Genomic DNA, 16,055 nt, shown 5'->3' with positions numbered 1-16,055 from the left:
ATTTTTTTTTTTAATTTGGTCTTTCAAATAAGATAAATTCAGATGAAATAAAAGCATTAAGTACCTGATCAACCACTCTCAGTAATTTATTAGGTTTTCACCAATCACAGAGTTTTATAGTTGAAACAATCTATTCTTGGTTTGTAACTTTGTTTTTCCTTTGTAAACTAATTCACTCCCAACAATTCTGCAAACAACGACTATTCAAGTTAAGAGTTACAGTTTATTTATTTTGCCATTAAATTACAGTTCTGCATTTTCTTTATTATAGTTCTGCAAGGTGTTAAAATTATAAAAAAATAAAAATATTGTAGATAAGGATTATGTTGAACTGCGAGTGGAAAATAATAGCTGTCATAAGAAATACATTTCTTGTGGAATAAGACTTGCTGCCAAAAAGCTTGAATTTTCAAGAAATTGCATTTATTTTGGTTTTTTAAAAACTGCAATAATTGGAACCTGGGAACAAAACTGCCCATCAAAAAAATTAAGCAAAAAGTTAATTTTTACTATTCTTAACTAAATTCATTGATAAAATTTAAATTTCATGCAATATTCTTTTAGTGTTAAAAAAAAATGACAATATAAATTTTGAACTCCCCTCAATATAATGGGGTACCAAATTTTAAAAAGTCAAATTTTTAAATATTTTTTTCAAATTTTATAACAACATAACTTTTGAGTATGAAAGGACAGATTCAGTAAATGAATACAACTTTGCTGTATGACGAGTTAAGCAAGAATAATTTTTGGTGGATGAAACTAGAGATGATAGCTCAATTAATTAGCTACCAAAATAGTACTTGCAGAAAAGAGAAAGAAATGCAACCTTGCGACAATGCAATAGTGGCTTGAGCTAGGCAGAAAGAGCAAGTCCCACTATATTTACAATAAGTTTATTGGAATTTCTCAAAAAGAGGAAAAGCATCTTTAAGAGGCAGCCCAAGTATGACATCATTATTCTATATAGTGGCAAAAACGAGATTTATAAATGTAGAATATGGAATCAGGAGTAAGTAGATGACCAGGCCAATAAAGAAGGGCATACTTAGCAGATGCTGACTTTGTGATTGATTGTATATATGGTTCCCATTAGATGTAGTCAATTATAATCTGACAAGATAAAAAGCAGAATACTCAGTACGAGTTTGTAAAACAGTTTTAATAAAAGTTTAAAAAAATGCTTATTTTATAAATATCTCTTATTTTTCATACTTGAAGTTGACCTTGAAGTTGAATGCTTGAAGTTGACCCATCCTTGAAGTTAACCCCCCTCCCTCCTCGTCATAACATCGTCATGTTAAGAAGCCAACACTCTCTGATTGCTTGGAGGAGAGATTTCAGATTAAAAAGGATCTCACTTCTGCTACAGCATGGGGCTCACAGTGGCTGGTGAACTTTAATGCTGATAAAACTCAATTTTTTTTCAGCCAATCATTATCGCAATAGTTTAGATCTTCCTATATTTATGAACGGTAATGTACTCGTTGAGTCATCCACTCTTCATCTTCTAGGATTAACTCTTCTGATGCCCTTTTTCTTTTAGACAAGGTGCAAAAAGGCATTGTAAACATAGTTGGACTTGCTCTTGCAGCCAACCTCCAACCATTATCACATCGTCATAATGTTGCTTGTCTTTCTCATTTCTACAAATACTATAATGGGCACTACTCTAAAGAGCTAGCATCTCTTAAATTCATTCTCATGTTACTTGTCATTCAATAAAGTCTCATCCTTTTTCTGTGACTGTTCCTAAGTGCTCCAAAAACTCTAATTTGTCTAGTTTTTTCCCTCGAATATCAGTTCTTTGGAATTCGCTTCTTTCTTCTTGCTTTCCTGAATCACTAATGCTTTAAAAAAGTTCTTGACAGAAAATTTTAAAATTAGCATTGAAGAAGTAACAATAATGCAATCCCTCTACCCTATTACATAGTATGATTAAAAGATAGGGTTAATTTGCAGTGATTGTTGTAGTGCATGTGTTAATTTTGTGTATTGTGTTTTTTGTTAATAATTAAATTTTCTTTTACATTAAATATATTGTTTTTTAGATAATAAAGTTGCATCTCCCACCAGTTTAACTGTAAGTTTTTCAGTGTATTTTTAGTTATTATCATCTTCTACCTACTATAAATTTTGTGCTCATTTACTTACATTTAAAACTATCAGGTAACCAAAAAAGTTCCTGCGGTTTTTCCGTATATAATAAAAACACACAAAACGACAAAAGTAAGTACATTTATTCATCAAAATAGTCACCATTAGCATCTAAAACCTTTTCCCAACGTAAAACAAGCTTATTTATTCCACTTCTAAAAAATTCTCGGTCCGTTGAGTCTATAAAAGCTTTCAACTCCATTTCAACCGCGTCCTGGTCTCGGAACTGCTGTCCTTTTAAATGATTTCCCAGGGAAAGGAAAAAATGGAAATCAGTAGGGGAGAGGTCTGGCGAGTATGGTGGATGAGGCAAACTCTCCCAACCAAGGCTCTGGAGCTTGTCCTGAGTCACGCGAGCGGTGTGCGGTCTCGCGTTGTCGTGGAGAAGCAGAACTCCTCTCCTGTGCACCAGTGCAGGCTGCTTTACAAGCAACAGGTCGTGAACTCGTTGCAGCTGTGCTGAGTAGACCAGTCCAGTAATGGTTTGGCCTGTTGGGAGCAGCTCGTAATGCACCACACCAGCTGTAGTCCACCAAATGCAGAGCAAAACCTTCCGCTCGTGGAGATTGGGCTTGGGTGTCTTTGGAATGGGGTCATCGGGGGACAACCAATGGTAGCAACGCTTGGTATTGTTGTACACAATCCATTTTTCGTCGCATGTCAATAAACGATCAAGAAAAGGCTCAACATTGTGGCGTGATAAGAGTGATGTGCAGATCGTAAGCCATTGCTTCTTGTTGTCGATCGACAATTTGTGCGGAACCCACCGACTCAGCTTCCACGCTTTCCCAATCGCATGCAGATGCAGGCGGATGGTTTCAACACTCACAGCAAACCTCACTGCAAGTTCTTGGCAAGTTTGGCTGGAGTCAGACTCGACAGCATCCTTCAGTTCATCCTCATCAACCAACAATGGGCGTCCAGAACGGGGCAGGTCTTCGATGGACTCATCTCCCGAAGAGAATCGCTGAAACCACTTCAGTGCTGTGCGTTCACTTACTGTACCTTCTCCAAATGCTGTGCAGATGTTTTTGGCCGCTTGTGTTGCATTCCTTCCAAGTTTGAACTCGTAAAGTAAGCAAGATCGAATAATCGTTGGTTGGGTTGCCATCCTTTCTTTACACAAAACCTTTCCTGTAAGCTCGTTACAAGCCTACACTATATATGCAGCAACTGCGCGTGACACACGCGTTCTATTACGCAACAAAGCTACTTGCCTTGTGCGATGTGGGTGTTGTAAAAAATGCTAAAAACAATTCAATTACCAAAAACCGCACGAACTTTTTTGGTTACCTAAATTTGGTTTCTTTACATAGTTGTGTTCAATTGTGTTTTTTAAACACTGCTTTTGCATTTAAACATTAAAAATTGCTTTCGAGTTATAATATCTGTTAACTTAAGTTAAAAATTTTTAAAAAATATCTACTAAAGTTAAAAAGTGTCAACTTAGATTGAAAATCTTAATTTAAGTTAAAAAATGTTTATTTAAGTTTTAAAATGTCAGCTTGAGATTTCAATATAAAAAGTTCATTATTCAATTAGTTCTTTTTATATTTATTCATGAAAATTTGTGAATATTTACAAAAATTCTTTTAAAAGAAGTTTTCAATTTCTTAGAGCAATACAACTCCTGGTGATTCTACATGTAACAGTCCAGCATCCATAATAGGTTAAAGTTATTTTGTTTTGTAAATATTTAAGTATGATAATGTCTGTGATTTTTTGTCTGTTAAAATAGTGGTGTTTTGTAATATTGCTGTTGTCTAGTTAACTACATTCACTTTTTGAAGCCCTAGGGTACTAGCTATTAGTTCCTATCATACTAGATGCTAGTAGCTAGGATGTTACTATTTGTCATGAAGGCTATTTATTTTTATCAATTTTTATATATTTTGCTGATATCTCTCTCAATCCTTTAAACATTAACAAACTGCACACTTTTTGTTGTTGTATTTTATTTATTTGTTTGAAAAATATACTTATAAACTTTTAAAACAATTAAATAAAATGTGCTAGGTGTTGATATTAGTGGCAGTTATATATCTAATGATGTGCACCATAGTAACAACATTGATGATCTAAATTTTCAAGGTATATTTATTTATTTTTCTACAGTACAGATAATAAAAATCTTGGCAGAGTAGAATTTCTGAAATCGTACTTAAGCAGTAAATTAGTTAACTATTTGATTGATGATAAATTATTGTATTTGTTAAGGTCACACACTGTTTTTGCAACCACTAAATTAATAGGTTCTAAGCACTATTATATTGCTAAAGAAGTTTTCATGTTAACTGTTTTTAGTGAATTACATGTATTCATTGTTCTCCTCTGATACTTGTTGATGGGTCATTTAGCTATTGAGTTACGATGACTTTAACTTTATGTTTCATTTAATTTTGAAATATTAAATGAGGTCAACTCTAATTCTTCTGTTTTCTAGACTTTCTAATCTTAGAATTGATAATCATTTTTGATTTGTGCTTGAGATCTGGTATAAGTTTTGTGGCTTATTGCTGAACTTTTTTTATTTAATTTTATGTGTGGTTTCCAGACTGCTGTCCAGACTTCCAGACTGGTGTATAAAATTCTAGTTACTATCCTTACTTAAACTTAAACATTCAGAAATGAGTCAGTGGAACCAATATTTAAATGTGTAGTTCTATCTATCTAGTTTGCGAGTAAGCTTTATTTGTTATTATTGGGATGTTGTCTTTCCATTTATTACTTATATTGATACCTAGGTCCTATTTGTGTGACATTTCAGTTAAGTCAAAAATTGTTTCATCATGGGGAGTTATTTTAAAAAAATCCAAAAATCCAGAAAAATTGTATTAGGCATTGTCTAATATATGAATACCAAAAGAACTTCTGCTAGAAAAGCTGCTTGAAATGTGCAATAACTCACACCTCGGTGTTACATTTCATCAAATTAGTTGAAACCTTTTGATGAAAATAACAGCTTGGTTTGAAAACAAGTTTGAAACTATTTTAAAGAGAAATATGATATACACATTAATAAAATTTTTTTCTCAGAAAATGTTAAAAATATTTGTGAACTTTGGAAAGGCATTAACAATCTAATAAGTGTCAAAAACTTTAAATCATCTCCCAACTGTTTACAAGAAAAACTTGTAATTGACTTGGCTCTTATCTCTGAAGCATTTAACACATTTTTTACAAATGATGCTCATAAGCTCAAATCGAATATTTGTCTTAAGTCAACTATCAATAGTATCTTAAATATACAAATTTACTACTATTATCTCCTACAAATTTTATCTCTTGTATCTAAATTGAATCCTAGAAAATCATTAGAATCAAGCACATTCCCACAAACCTTTCTATAGATTTTAGTTATGAATTTTCAAATAATTTTTCTAAGCTGTTTAATACCTCATTCCTAAATATCTTACTTTCTTCCAATATTTAAAAATGTCTTTATATTTTTTTGCAATAACTATAGACCTATTATATTTTATATAACATTAGTAAGTTTTTTGAACTTATCTATTCTAGAGTGTTTTCTTTTATAAACTCTTTTAACTGTTTAAATGAATTTTTCTACTTTCCGCACATTGATTAGTATAACTTAAAAAAATTAGAAAAGCTTATGATACTGTTCATGTTGTTAGTGGCATTTTTATCGCTTACAAAAAGCTTTTGACATTTTTGACCATAATTTTTTTTTTCTAAATTAAGACAAATTATTGAGTTTGCAGCGTTGTATATGACTGATGTCAATCTTACCTTTCAGATCAAAAAGCAAATTGTAATGGCTTCAATTCCAGTACCTAATGGCTGCAAATTCCAGTAATAAATCTGTTTTGTGTGGTGTCTCTCAAGTTTCTGTTTTTGGGCCTCTTGTTTTTAATTTTCAGTAATGGCCTAACCAACTGTTTACTTGTCAGTTTGTCTGTTTGCAGATGATACAAATCTCTTACACATCAACAAAACTGATCATTCTCAAAAAAAAAAAAAAAATTAAATATATAAAAAAAGTTTTAACTAATAAAAATATCATAATAATTAGTAACAATATTTGGATCTAAAAAAAAAAAAGTTATTGTAAATTCTATGAGAAAAAATTATTTCTACAACAATGTTAAAATTAAAATCAAAGTTAATAATAAACCGCTATATCCTTCAGTGGTTATTAATTATCTTGGTGTGTTGATTGACTGTAATCACACATGTTGAATGACTGTAATTTTGAGATTTGAGCTAACTGTTATTTTTTCAATAATTTATTGTTATGTTGATAAAGTTATCCTTAAAAGTAATTACTGTGCATTATTCTCATTTCATCTTAATTACTGTTTAAGTTTAGGGTCAAATTGCAAACTATTGCAAACTGTATTGAATCAGCATGAATCTATTAAAATAAAAGACTTTCAGTCATATCAATCGGATACATCAGAGTTCTTCAAAAAACTTAGCATTCCAACTTTTTCAGCATTAGGTAATTACCATCTTCCATTACAAACTTTTTTTACAGAAAGTAGACTAGTACATTCATACTCAACTAGAAATATATATAATGGAAATGTACCATCTTATTAAACTCAGAAATTGATAATCATTTTGTGCCTTGGTGAATGGAACAAGAGCCTTGCATACATTATAAATGAGTTCAAAAAACTACAACTTCAAACATCTTTATTATCTTTTCTTCATGTTAAACAAAATTAATTTTAAAAAGTTCTGAAAAATATTTTATTCTAACTTCTTGACATTTATATCTCTTATTTTTAAAAATATACTCTTAACTTTCTTATTGTTGTTACTACAATTATTATCAGTGCTTTTTTGATTGTTGTTCATTACTTTTTTTATTATCATTACTTTCTACTTTTAATTTCTACATGTTTATCTTTTTAATTTATGTTCTATCTCTATATACTTATTATTACTTATATTACACTTAAAAATTATTACGTCACTACTTTTAGCATCACAACTTACATCAGACTTTTGTATGAGTGACACGATACTTATATCATTAACTTATATCATTAAATCATTAACTTATTTTTTTAAATAATATTACATATTATAATATTTATTATTATTAATTTTTTTTAATTTATTATTATTGTAGTAACTTATTGTCTAATTTGTATAATTTGTATTAACTATCTTATAAACTATCTTACTATATAATTATCTTATTATACTTTTTTAATTATAGTTTTTTATTAGTACTATAATTATTTTTATTATTACTTATACTATTATTATTTGTATTATTGTTATTATTATTATTAATATATTCCTATTGTAAAATGATTATTAATGGAAAAAAAATAGAAAATAAAATAAGAACATTTTTATTGTTGTTTATTATTCCTTTTATGTTCCTGTTCCTCATGATTCTACTCCAAATCAGCAAAATCAGCATTTAGACATTCGTACTTTTCCACTATTGAAAAAGTGTACTAGAAGTTGGCGTGGCAATTTTATTAAAGGTTATGAGCAATGGGTCCTTATGTTAATCACATCAGAAAGCACCAATGGTTTAGCCCTACTCAAAAGCTATAACCATATAACTATAACTCCAAAACTTTAACTTCATCCAAAAAAGCAATGGTTTCAGTCTGGTGGTCTGTACATGTTATTGCATATGGGGAGGTCTATTATGTTCAAGGAAATCTTAAACAAAAACTCTCAACTGATCATCCAAAGCAACACAAATTTTTTTTCTCCTTGACAACGCTTGACCACATGTCAAAAAATCAACTTAGCAAAAATTGTTGGAATTTAACTGGAAAATATTACCTCACTTGACTTAGCTCTGACTAGTTTTTGCTTGTTTCATTTGTTAAGCAATGATTTGGTGAAGATTTTCCTAATGAGGCTAAATCTCAAAGCTTGAGTGCTGCTTCCAAGCCTGAGGACTTCTTCTCACAGGGCATCCATTCCAAACAGTCATAAACAGATATAAATGATGTTGAATTAATTAAGTTTTATTTGTATATATTATATTAGAAAAATATAAAAAATGCAAGTGTCTAATCATTTTTGAGCACACCCAATAATTCTTGATTATGGCAATTAATTTACAGTCATTTGCTAATAGTTTGCAGTGACTGTGAACTATTTCAGACATGTCATAAAACTTTTCCCCGTGGTACAACCCTTTATTGTCTGTTTCAGAGAAAGTAGCCAATTTATTTGCCAAAACCAAAAAAGTTTTTTATTTTAGTTGTTTATGATCTACTGTTTACCAATGTCAAGGTCACATCACTAAAGCATAAAATCCTCTGTCTTAAATATCAAATAATCTATTGATTCAAATAAATTTGTGGCTACTGGTTTGTCTTTTTTAAACCATGTTGTCCTTCAGCAATTAAGTCATGTGAATTTACTTAACTTTTGATGCCATCTTTGAATAGTTTTTGCATGATTTTACTGATAATTGGTTGATAATTTGTTGGGTTGTTTTTTTGTCTTTTTTGGAACTGGTGTAATGTTTATTGATTTCTGTAAGTGTGGGGCTACGCCAGAATTATTTGCTAAGTAGCAAAGTAGTAGTAAGCAGTTAATAAGTAAGCAGTTGGTTAAGAGTAGTTTTTTAAAGTATAAGAAAAGATTTTTTTGATTCTATTGATTCGTTTTTGTCTTATAAATCTAGTTTTATTTTGACATTAGATGTTAAAAAGATTACTGATCGGCTTTAAGTGTGTTTTTTTATTTATTCTTGATGATGAATCTTCTATTGATTAATTCCCTTGACCAGTTAATTTGCTAAATGCTTCATAAAATTGTTTATTTAGACAATTAGCTATGATTCAATTTGTTACAGAATGGGGCTTTCATTGGCTGGTGAACTTAAACCCAGATAATACTCACATTTTTTTGGCTAATTGTTGTTGTAACAATCTAGATTTTTCTATATATATGAACGGTAATGTACTTGATGAATCTTCTACTCTTCGTCTTATAGGATAAACTGTTACTTCCAATCTTTCTTGGAAACCATATATCAAATCCATTACAAAATTAGCATCTGCTAAGGTTGCATTTCTTTATCGTGCTCACCACTCTCTTACGGCAAGGTTACTTTTGGTGAAGAATTTTATGGAGATTCCGACTCAGCAAATATATAATTTTTTAAACAATGTTTTGCTGGTTCAGCATTGTTTTGAACGGAAAAATGACTAAAATATGACTAATTAACAGGGCAAAACTATCATCAAAAAAATTTTTTTTTTCTTTAAGTTTGATTAACTCAATAATTGTTATGATGAATTTTAAGAAAATGAATTATTTGGTTCAAAAAGTCATAAAAATAAACACAGAAAAGGAGTTTTTGTAAAGGGTATTTTTACAAAATCAGGCACTTTTTTCATATTTTATACAAAGTTACGGTAAAGTGTGTTGTTTTTTTCCTGTTTTTATCAAATTTTAAAAGTAATGGGAGTTCATTTTTGTGGGGAATTTTATAAGAAATCTGAAAAAAGAAAAAATAATTAAAATATGTCTTGTTGGGGGGAATGCTTAGTTTTCAACAAGAAAACGACTGAAATATGAATAAAGAAAAAAAAATTGTAAATTTAAGAAAAAAAAAAATTTCAATTATTTGATAAACTCAATATAAACTATGTTGAAGTTTATGAAAATATCGTAGTTTGTTAATAAGTCAAAAAAATAAACACATAGTGGGGGTTTTTGTGAAGATTGCTTTTAGGAAAATTTGATTTTTTCATATTTTAGACAGTGAATGTTATCGTATCGAAGCGTGCGCCGTCTTTTCTAAAACAAATAATGAGTCAAACACTTTTGTTATAACAAACAGTATATTATGTACTAATACATTTTACAATATATATTATATAATACTGATATCTTTATTAAAATTTACATATAATTAACAATTAATAGTTTATAAATTTTATTTAAAATGTTTTTATGTTTTTGCGCAAGGAATTCAATTGGAATAAAATATGCGTTTAATGCAAACATGCAAACAAAAACTTTGAAAAAGTAAGTTTAAATAAGTGGTTCTTAACTTTTTGTAGTCACAGACCACTTTCAAAATTTTAGTAATCTTATGAACCACTTCCAAGCCCTATTGTAAATGTATTAGGGAAGAAAAAAAACATAACAGACAGCTCTATTTATTTGTATCAAGTAAAATTTGTTGTATATCAGTTGTTTAATGAGATGGTTGCTGCTGTTTCTTTTCAATAAGCACACTAAATTGAAGAATTTTCTTAGACAATGCAAGGCGCATATCATCTTTGACATCTATTCGGTTACGATTTTTAGTTTTTATTGACACTAATGCTGAGAAACCTGACTCACAAAGGTACGTAGTAGCAAATGGAATTAATATGGACATTGCTCATTTAACAAGAAAAAAACATTTTAAGCTTGTTCTAAACTGCACCAAGTGCAGTTTAGAACAAGCTTAAAATGTTTTTTTTGCGAATCACTGCAAAAGTGATTCGCAAAACAGAAACTCTTCTTTCATACTTTGTGTTTTTATATGTACATAACTTACAAACACCATGAGCTGGCTGCACTGTGATACATCTGTGTTCTTGTCCAGTTGCATACTGAATGGAAATGGCGAAGAGTTAAGTTCATTAATGATCTGTTGCAAAACGTTAGAAGACATTTCAACAATTCTAGAATGAATGACGTCATTTGACAAAGGCACCATATCAACTTTCTTTCTTTGATCTCTACCACAAACAAGACCTACTATGTCTAGTAAACAAGGCTTCAGAAGTGTTTCTGTAATAGTGTGTGGCTTTTTTTGTTCGGGAATGTGATATGCAACTTTGAACGATGCTTCTAAACATGGTTTTTGTGTTGGAGTAAAACCTACTTTGGGTAAAGTTCTGGCTTTCTTAAATCGAGCTTTTTTGACCCGAAAAACATCAACATTTATCAAATGCATTTCCTGGGTGGACAGTTTTAAGATGTTCTGACAATTTTGTTGGCTTCATACTGCCATAAACAAGCACTTTATCACATAAAAAGCACTGTGGTTTTTGTGTTCCATCTCATTCAGTTACAAAAGTGAAACCATAAACAACATATGAATTGTTATATATATATATTTTTTTTTGACATTTTTAACAAACTGTAAAAAAGAAAAAATCATTTTTTTACAAAAGTACACCTTAATTACCGAAAAACCAATGAAATAAATAATGAAAGCTATATTATAAATAAATATATGTTGCAAGGGTTGAATTAAGCGATTGCAATTTCCAAAATCTGGAAAATTATCTGGTCCTCAAAATTTTAGTTTAAGTATAGTTGTATACTTTGTTTTCAAGGAGCAAATTATTATAAGTTTGTTAAAGAAAAAGTTATAAAAAACAAAACAATAAACTTACAACTACAAAAGTAATAACACCCTAGTCACAACTGCATTATAAAAGTAATAAAACTATTATAGTGTTATTACTTTTGTTAAGCACTTATTACTTTTAAAGTGATTAAAAGTAAAAAATTTTTTTTTAAATTATATAATAATTTTTAATTTTGTTCAGACAAATTTAAAAATTATTATATTTAATGACATAAAATTTGTTTATGTCATTAAATATAATAATTTTTAAATTTGTCTGAACGCAACATGTAGTTTCTTAAAGCAACATGCAAAGTTTGAATGTCTTGGTCTTAATGTCTGAATACAACATAAAATGTCTGAACGTGACAATTTTGAAGACCAGACATTTTTCCGGATTTTTCATTTCGCAATCCCATAATTCAACCCTTGTATTATAATGCGATGAAAATTATCATGTAAAACAATATTCACCTTCATTTGTGTGATTAAAAAACAATAATGCCACTTGAAAGTGTTGTTTGGCAGTGAAGTCTTGGCACATATGTCTTGCTATAAACTATCAATTAAAAATATAAAAATTTAGCTGTTCAAAAATGAAAATTCCACCCCATTTTTTCTAAATCTGTGCCTACTAAATGAACGCAATGGACCCCTGCATGCAATGGACCTGTGCTATTTCTCATTCCAGATGGCTCACTACAGCCAACCATTTTTGTAGGTTGTGGATTTCAATTCCTTTTCTGATATAAAAACCCTTAAAAATCTGCGTTTAATTATTGAATTTAAAGTTAGTCCATCTAACCAGGATAATATTCCTGGTGAGATGGACCTCGGCATATTTTATTCCAATTGAAACAACTAAAAGATTTGAAAAAAAAAAAAAAAAAGGTTGTTGCAATAGTAATGAAAACTGTAAAGAGATCTGCATGGTTTGCATTTAGTGAATGATTTATTTAATGAATTATTCGTGAATGCATTATAAAGATAAAGAAGAATAAAAGATAAAGATAAAGATAAAGAAGAATAAAAGTTATGAGTGCAAAAAAAATTCAGAAAATTAAAAAAATTAGAAAGGAGATTAGAAACTTATAGATTAAAAATTAGCTAGAGATTAGAAAGGAAGAAGACAATAATACTCAGTTTAGAGAGTTTCAGTAAGAATTTGCAAAATCTTATGCATAAATACTGATGCTGATAAATTGACTAATCTAACTGAGTGGAAAGATTCAATATACAAACCACTACTTAACACAAGCCTCACAACCCATGAAGTCAGAAAATATTTTCACAAGCCTATGGTTGTTTCAGGTTGGTCATGCCATTCCAAATCCATCGAACATTGTGTTAAACAGCTTTCTTTTTTATACAATTACAAGAATATAATAACTTATTTAAAATTTTTTAATGAATAAATTGTTTTTAGTGTTCAATTTAGGTTACAGAGGCTTGTGCGAAAACTAATTCCCATGAAAAGCTAGTAGGATATATAAGAGCACAAGAAATCAATAGAAGTTTCATGAGCACAAACAATGCTAAATATAACTTAGTTAGACTCGCAAATTTTAAAAATAAAAAAAATAGACTATTAATTGTTAATTATATGTAAATTTTAATATCAGTATTATATAATGAATGGCCCTGAAAGCCTTGAGCAGGAGACTTGGGTGCGTAGCACATTTATAATTGATATCAATGATGAAGATCTTATTAAAGATGATTTAATAAACATGAGATCAAAGCAGTATTGCAAGCTGATTTTCATGCAAAGGATGTTTGTGATTTTTGGTGCAGTTTAGAACAAGCTTACCCTCTTCTTGTTAAATGAGCAATGTCCATATTAATTCCGTTTGCTACTACGTACCTTTGTGAGTCAGGTTTCTCAACATTAGTGTCAATAAAAACTAAAAATCGTAACCGAATAGATGTCAAAGATGATATGCGCCTTGCATTGTCTAAGAAAATTCTTCAATTTAGTGTGCTTATTGAAAAGAAACAGCAGCAACCATCTCATTAAACAACTGATATACAACAAATTTTACTTGATACAAATAAATAGAGCTGTCTGTTATGTTTTTTTTCTTCCCTAATACATTTACAATAGGGCTTGGAAGTGGTTCATAAGATTGCTAAAATTTTGAAAGTGGTCTGTGACTACAAAAAGTTAAGAACCACTTATTTAAAGTTACTTTTTCAAAGTTTTTGTTTGCATGTTTGCATTAAACGCATATTTTATTCCAATTGAATTCCTTGCGCAAAAACATAAAAACATTTTAAATAAAATTTATAAACTATTAATTGTTAATTATATGTAAATTTTAATAAAGATATCAGTATTATATAATATATATTGTAAAATGTATTAGTACATAATATACTGTTTGTTATAACAAAAGTGTTTGACTTATTATTTGTTTTAGAAAAGACGGCGCACGCTTCGATACGATAACATTCACTGTCTAAAATATGAAAAAATCAAATTTTCCTAAAAGCAATCTTCACAAAAACCCCCACTATGTGTTTATTTTTTTGACTTATTAACAAACTACGATATTTTCATAAACTTCAACATAGTTTATATTGAGTTTATCAAATAATTGAAATTTTTTTTTTTCTTAAATTTACAATTTTTTTTTCTTTATTCATATTTTAGTCATTTTCTTGTTGAAAACTAAGCATTCCCCCCAACAAGACATATTTTAATTATTTTTTCTTTTTTCAGATTTCCTATAAAATTCCCCACAATAATGAACTCCCCTTACTTTTAAAATTTGATAAGAACAGGAAAAAAACAACACACTTTACCGTAACTTTGTATAAAATATGAAAAAAGTGCCTGATTTTGTAAAAATACCCTTAACAAAAACTCCTTTTCTGTGTTTATTTTTATGACTTTTTGAACCAAATAATTCATTTTCTTAAAATTCATCATAACAATTATTGAGTTAATCAAATTTAAAGAAAAAAAAGAAAATTAGTTTTAGGTGGTTCTGATAAATTTTTCTTGGAAAACTAAGCTTTTTCCCTTTACAAAACCCTTTTAAAACCCAATTTCCTTATATGAACCCATTTGTCATCTATCATTGTCAAAAGTAAGTTTATTGAATGGGCAAAAAAAGCGTTTCTCTTTATTACCTGGTCTATTACTTTCAACAACTCAGGAATCTAGACAATTTTATCACTTCAAGTAAATATTTGCTTCATTTGGGGAGTTTTTACTTTTTTGATATAAAACCACACAGGGACATATGATTTCAAAAGAAAAAAATTAAGATTTTGTGTTCATCTGTTGGATTTTCAAGACTTAAATACAGTCATAAAATTTTATTTGCAGTTGTTAACCATTTTGAGTGTGGCATAGTTCCAGGTTCATGAACAGATAAATCTTCAGATTAACTACCTGGTTTAATAGCAGAACTTATATCAAACAAGAACTGGTGATCTTTGCTCAAAATTTTGCTGTCAATTTCTGGAGTTTTACAATCGATGCTGATAGATTTTACCACTGCTAATTTTTTAAGCTGCATGCCAATTAGACCACTAAGCGGTTTTGGTCCTGTTATTTCTTTGTCTAATCTTTAAAACAAATGAGGAATGACAATTTATTGAAGTGTAACAGGCAAGCATGTCACTGAGTGGCCTTTTTACATGTTTTTAGATTGTGTAAATAACAGTTTTTCATCCTGAGTTAAAAGTAGTGCCATCAGATTCGATTACGTCCAGTATTTGAAAGAAAAATCCAGCTTCATTCAAATATGAAATAATGCTACTGGCAATCTTTTCAGCAGACCCAGTAAGGGGTGAAACATGACCAACATACACAGAACCTGGCTCTTGTAAAATTGAGTAATGTTCCTCTTTTATGGCTCTTCAAAACTGTTTTAGTTTAAGTATTTCATCCACTAAAGTTTTGTCCTTCCTGCTATCAAAATACAGTCCTTGAAGTGTGCTGTACTTTACCTTGCATTTGAAGTTGTGAATAATTATTCACTTTTGCTCTTCTAATTTTATTTTTGTCTGCAATAAGTCTGTTATCATATTTGGTTACAATAAGAAAATTTTGCAAATTACTTAAGGCAATAGCTGCTGTTGCCCTGTTGGATAATCCATAGCGATTCAATGCTATGGATTATCTAACAGTTGTTAGTCAATGCAGTATTTTCCATTTCAAAACACATCTGTTATGGTGGCTTTAAATTCTTCTAATTTCTTATTTAAAACTTCAATTGAGGTAGAGACATCACTATCTAACTCTTTTTGCTTTTTAGTTTTGTCTGAATAGTTTGAGCATGATTGATGCGACAATAAATCATAAGCTGGGAGAGTTCTTGAAGGATTTCATAAGTTAGGATAACTGTCATAATATCAGGGGTTATCTTTTTCAGGATATATCCGGAATTCCGGATATTTTTCTCAACTTTTAGTTTTTCCGGATATGCAAAACATTTTCCATACATACAAGTTTAGGTGTATATTTTATAAATATATTTGTTTTTTAAGCTTTTTCACCCATCACTCATACAAAAATTATAAAAAGTTTGCAAAAAAAATTTGAAAGGACTCAGCTAAAAGCAAAATTAAGAGGAAAATA

General features: G+C 29.6%; 1 protein-coding gene across 4 annotated transcripts in view; it reads left to right on the top strand.

Annotated features, from left to right (window-relative positions):
* LOC100198355 (interferon regulatory factor 5) overlaps positions 1 to 16,055 on the top strand; it is an 80,799-nt gene that overhangs the window by 42,838 nt on the left and 21,906 nt on the right. For 3 of the 4 annotated variants that reach the window (XM_065814941.1, XM_065814942.1, XM_065814943.1), the window contains exons 4-6: positions 2,052 to 2,083; positions 3,775 to 3,826; positions 4,174 to 4,248. In XM_065814941.1, the coding sequence (XP_065671013.1) occupies positions 2,052 to 2,083; positions 3,775 to 3,826; positions 4,174 to 4,248 (159 nt within the window). The remainder of the gene's footprint in view (positions 1 to 2,051; positions 2,084 to 3,774; positions 3,827 to 4,173; positions 4,249 to 16,055) is intronic. The other variant, XM_065814944.1, reaches the window with a different exon arrangement.

The sequence above is a fragment of the Hydra vulgaris genome, chromosome 13 (genome assembly GCF_038396675.1).
Source record: "Hydra vulgaris chromosome 13, alternate assembly HydraT2T_AEP".
In the NCBI taxonomy this organism is placed as follows: domain Eukaryota; kingdom Metazoa; phylum Cnidaria; class Hydrozoa; order Anthoathecata; family Hydridae; genus Hydra; species Hydra vulgaris.
Note: the sequence above shows the minus strand (reverse complement) of the source record. Positions and strands in the feature narration are given on the sequence as shown.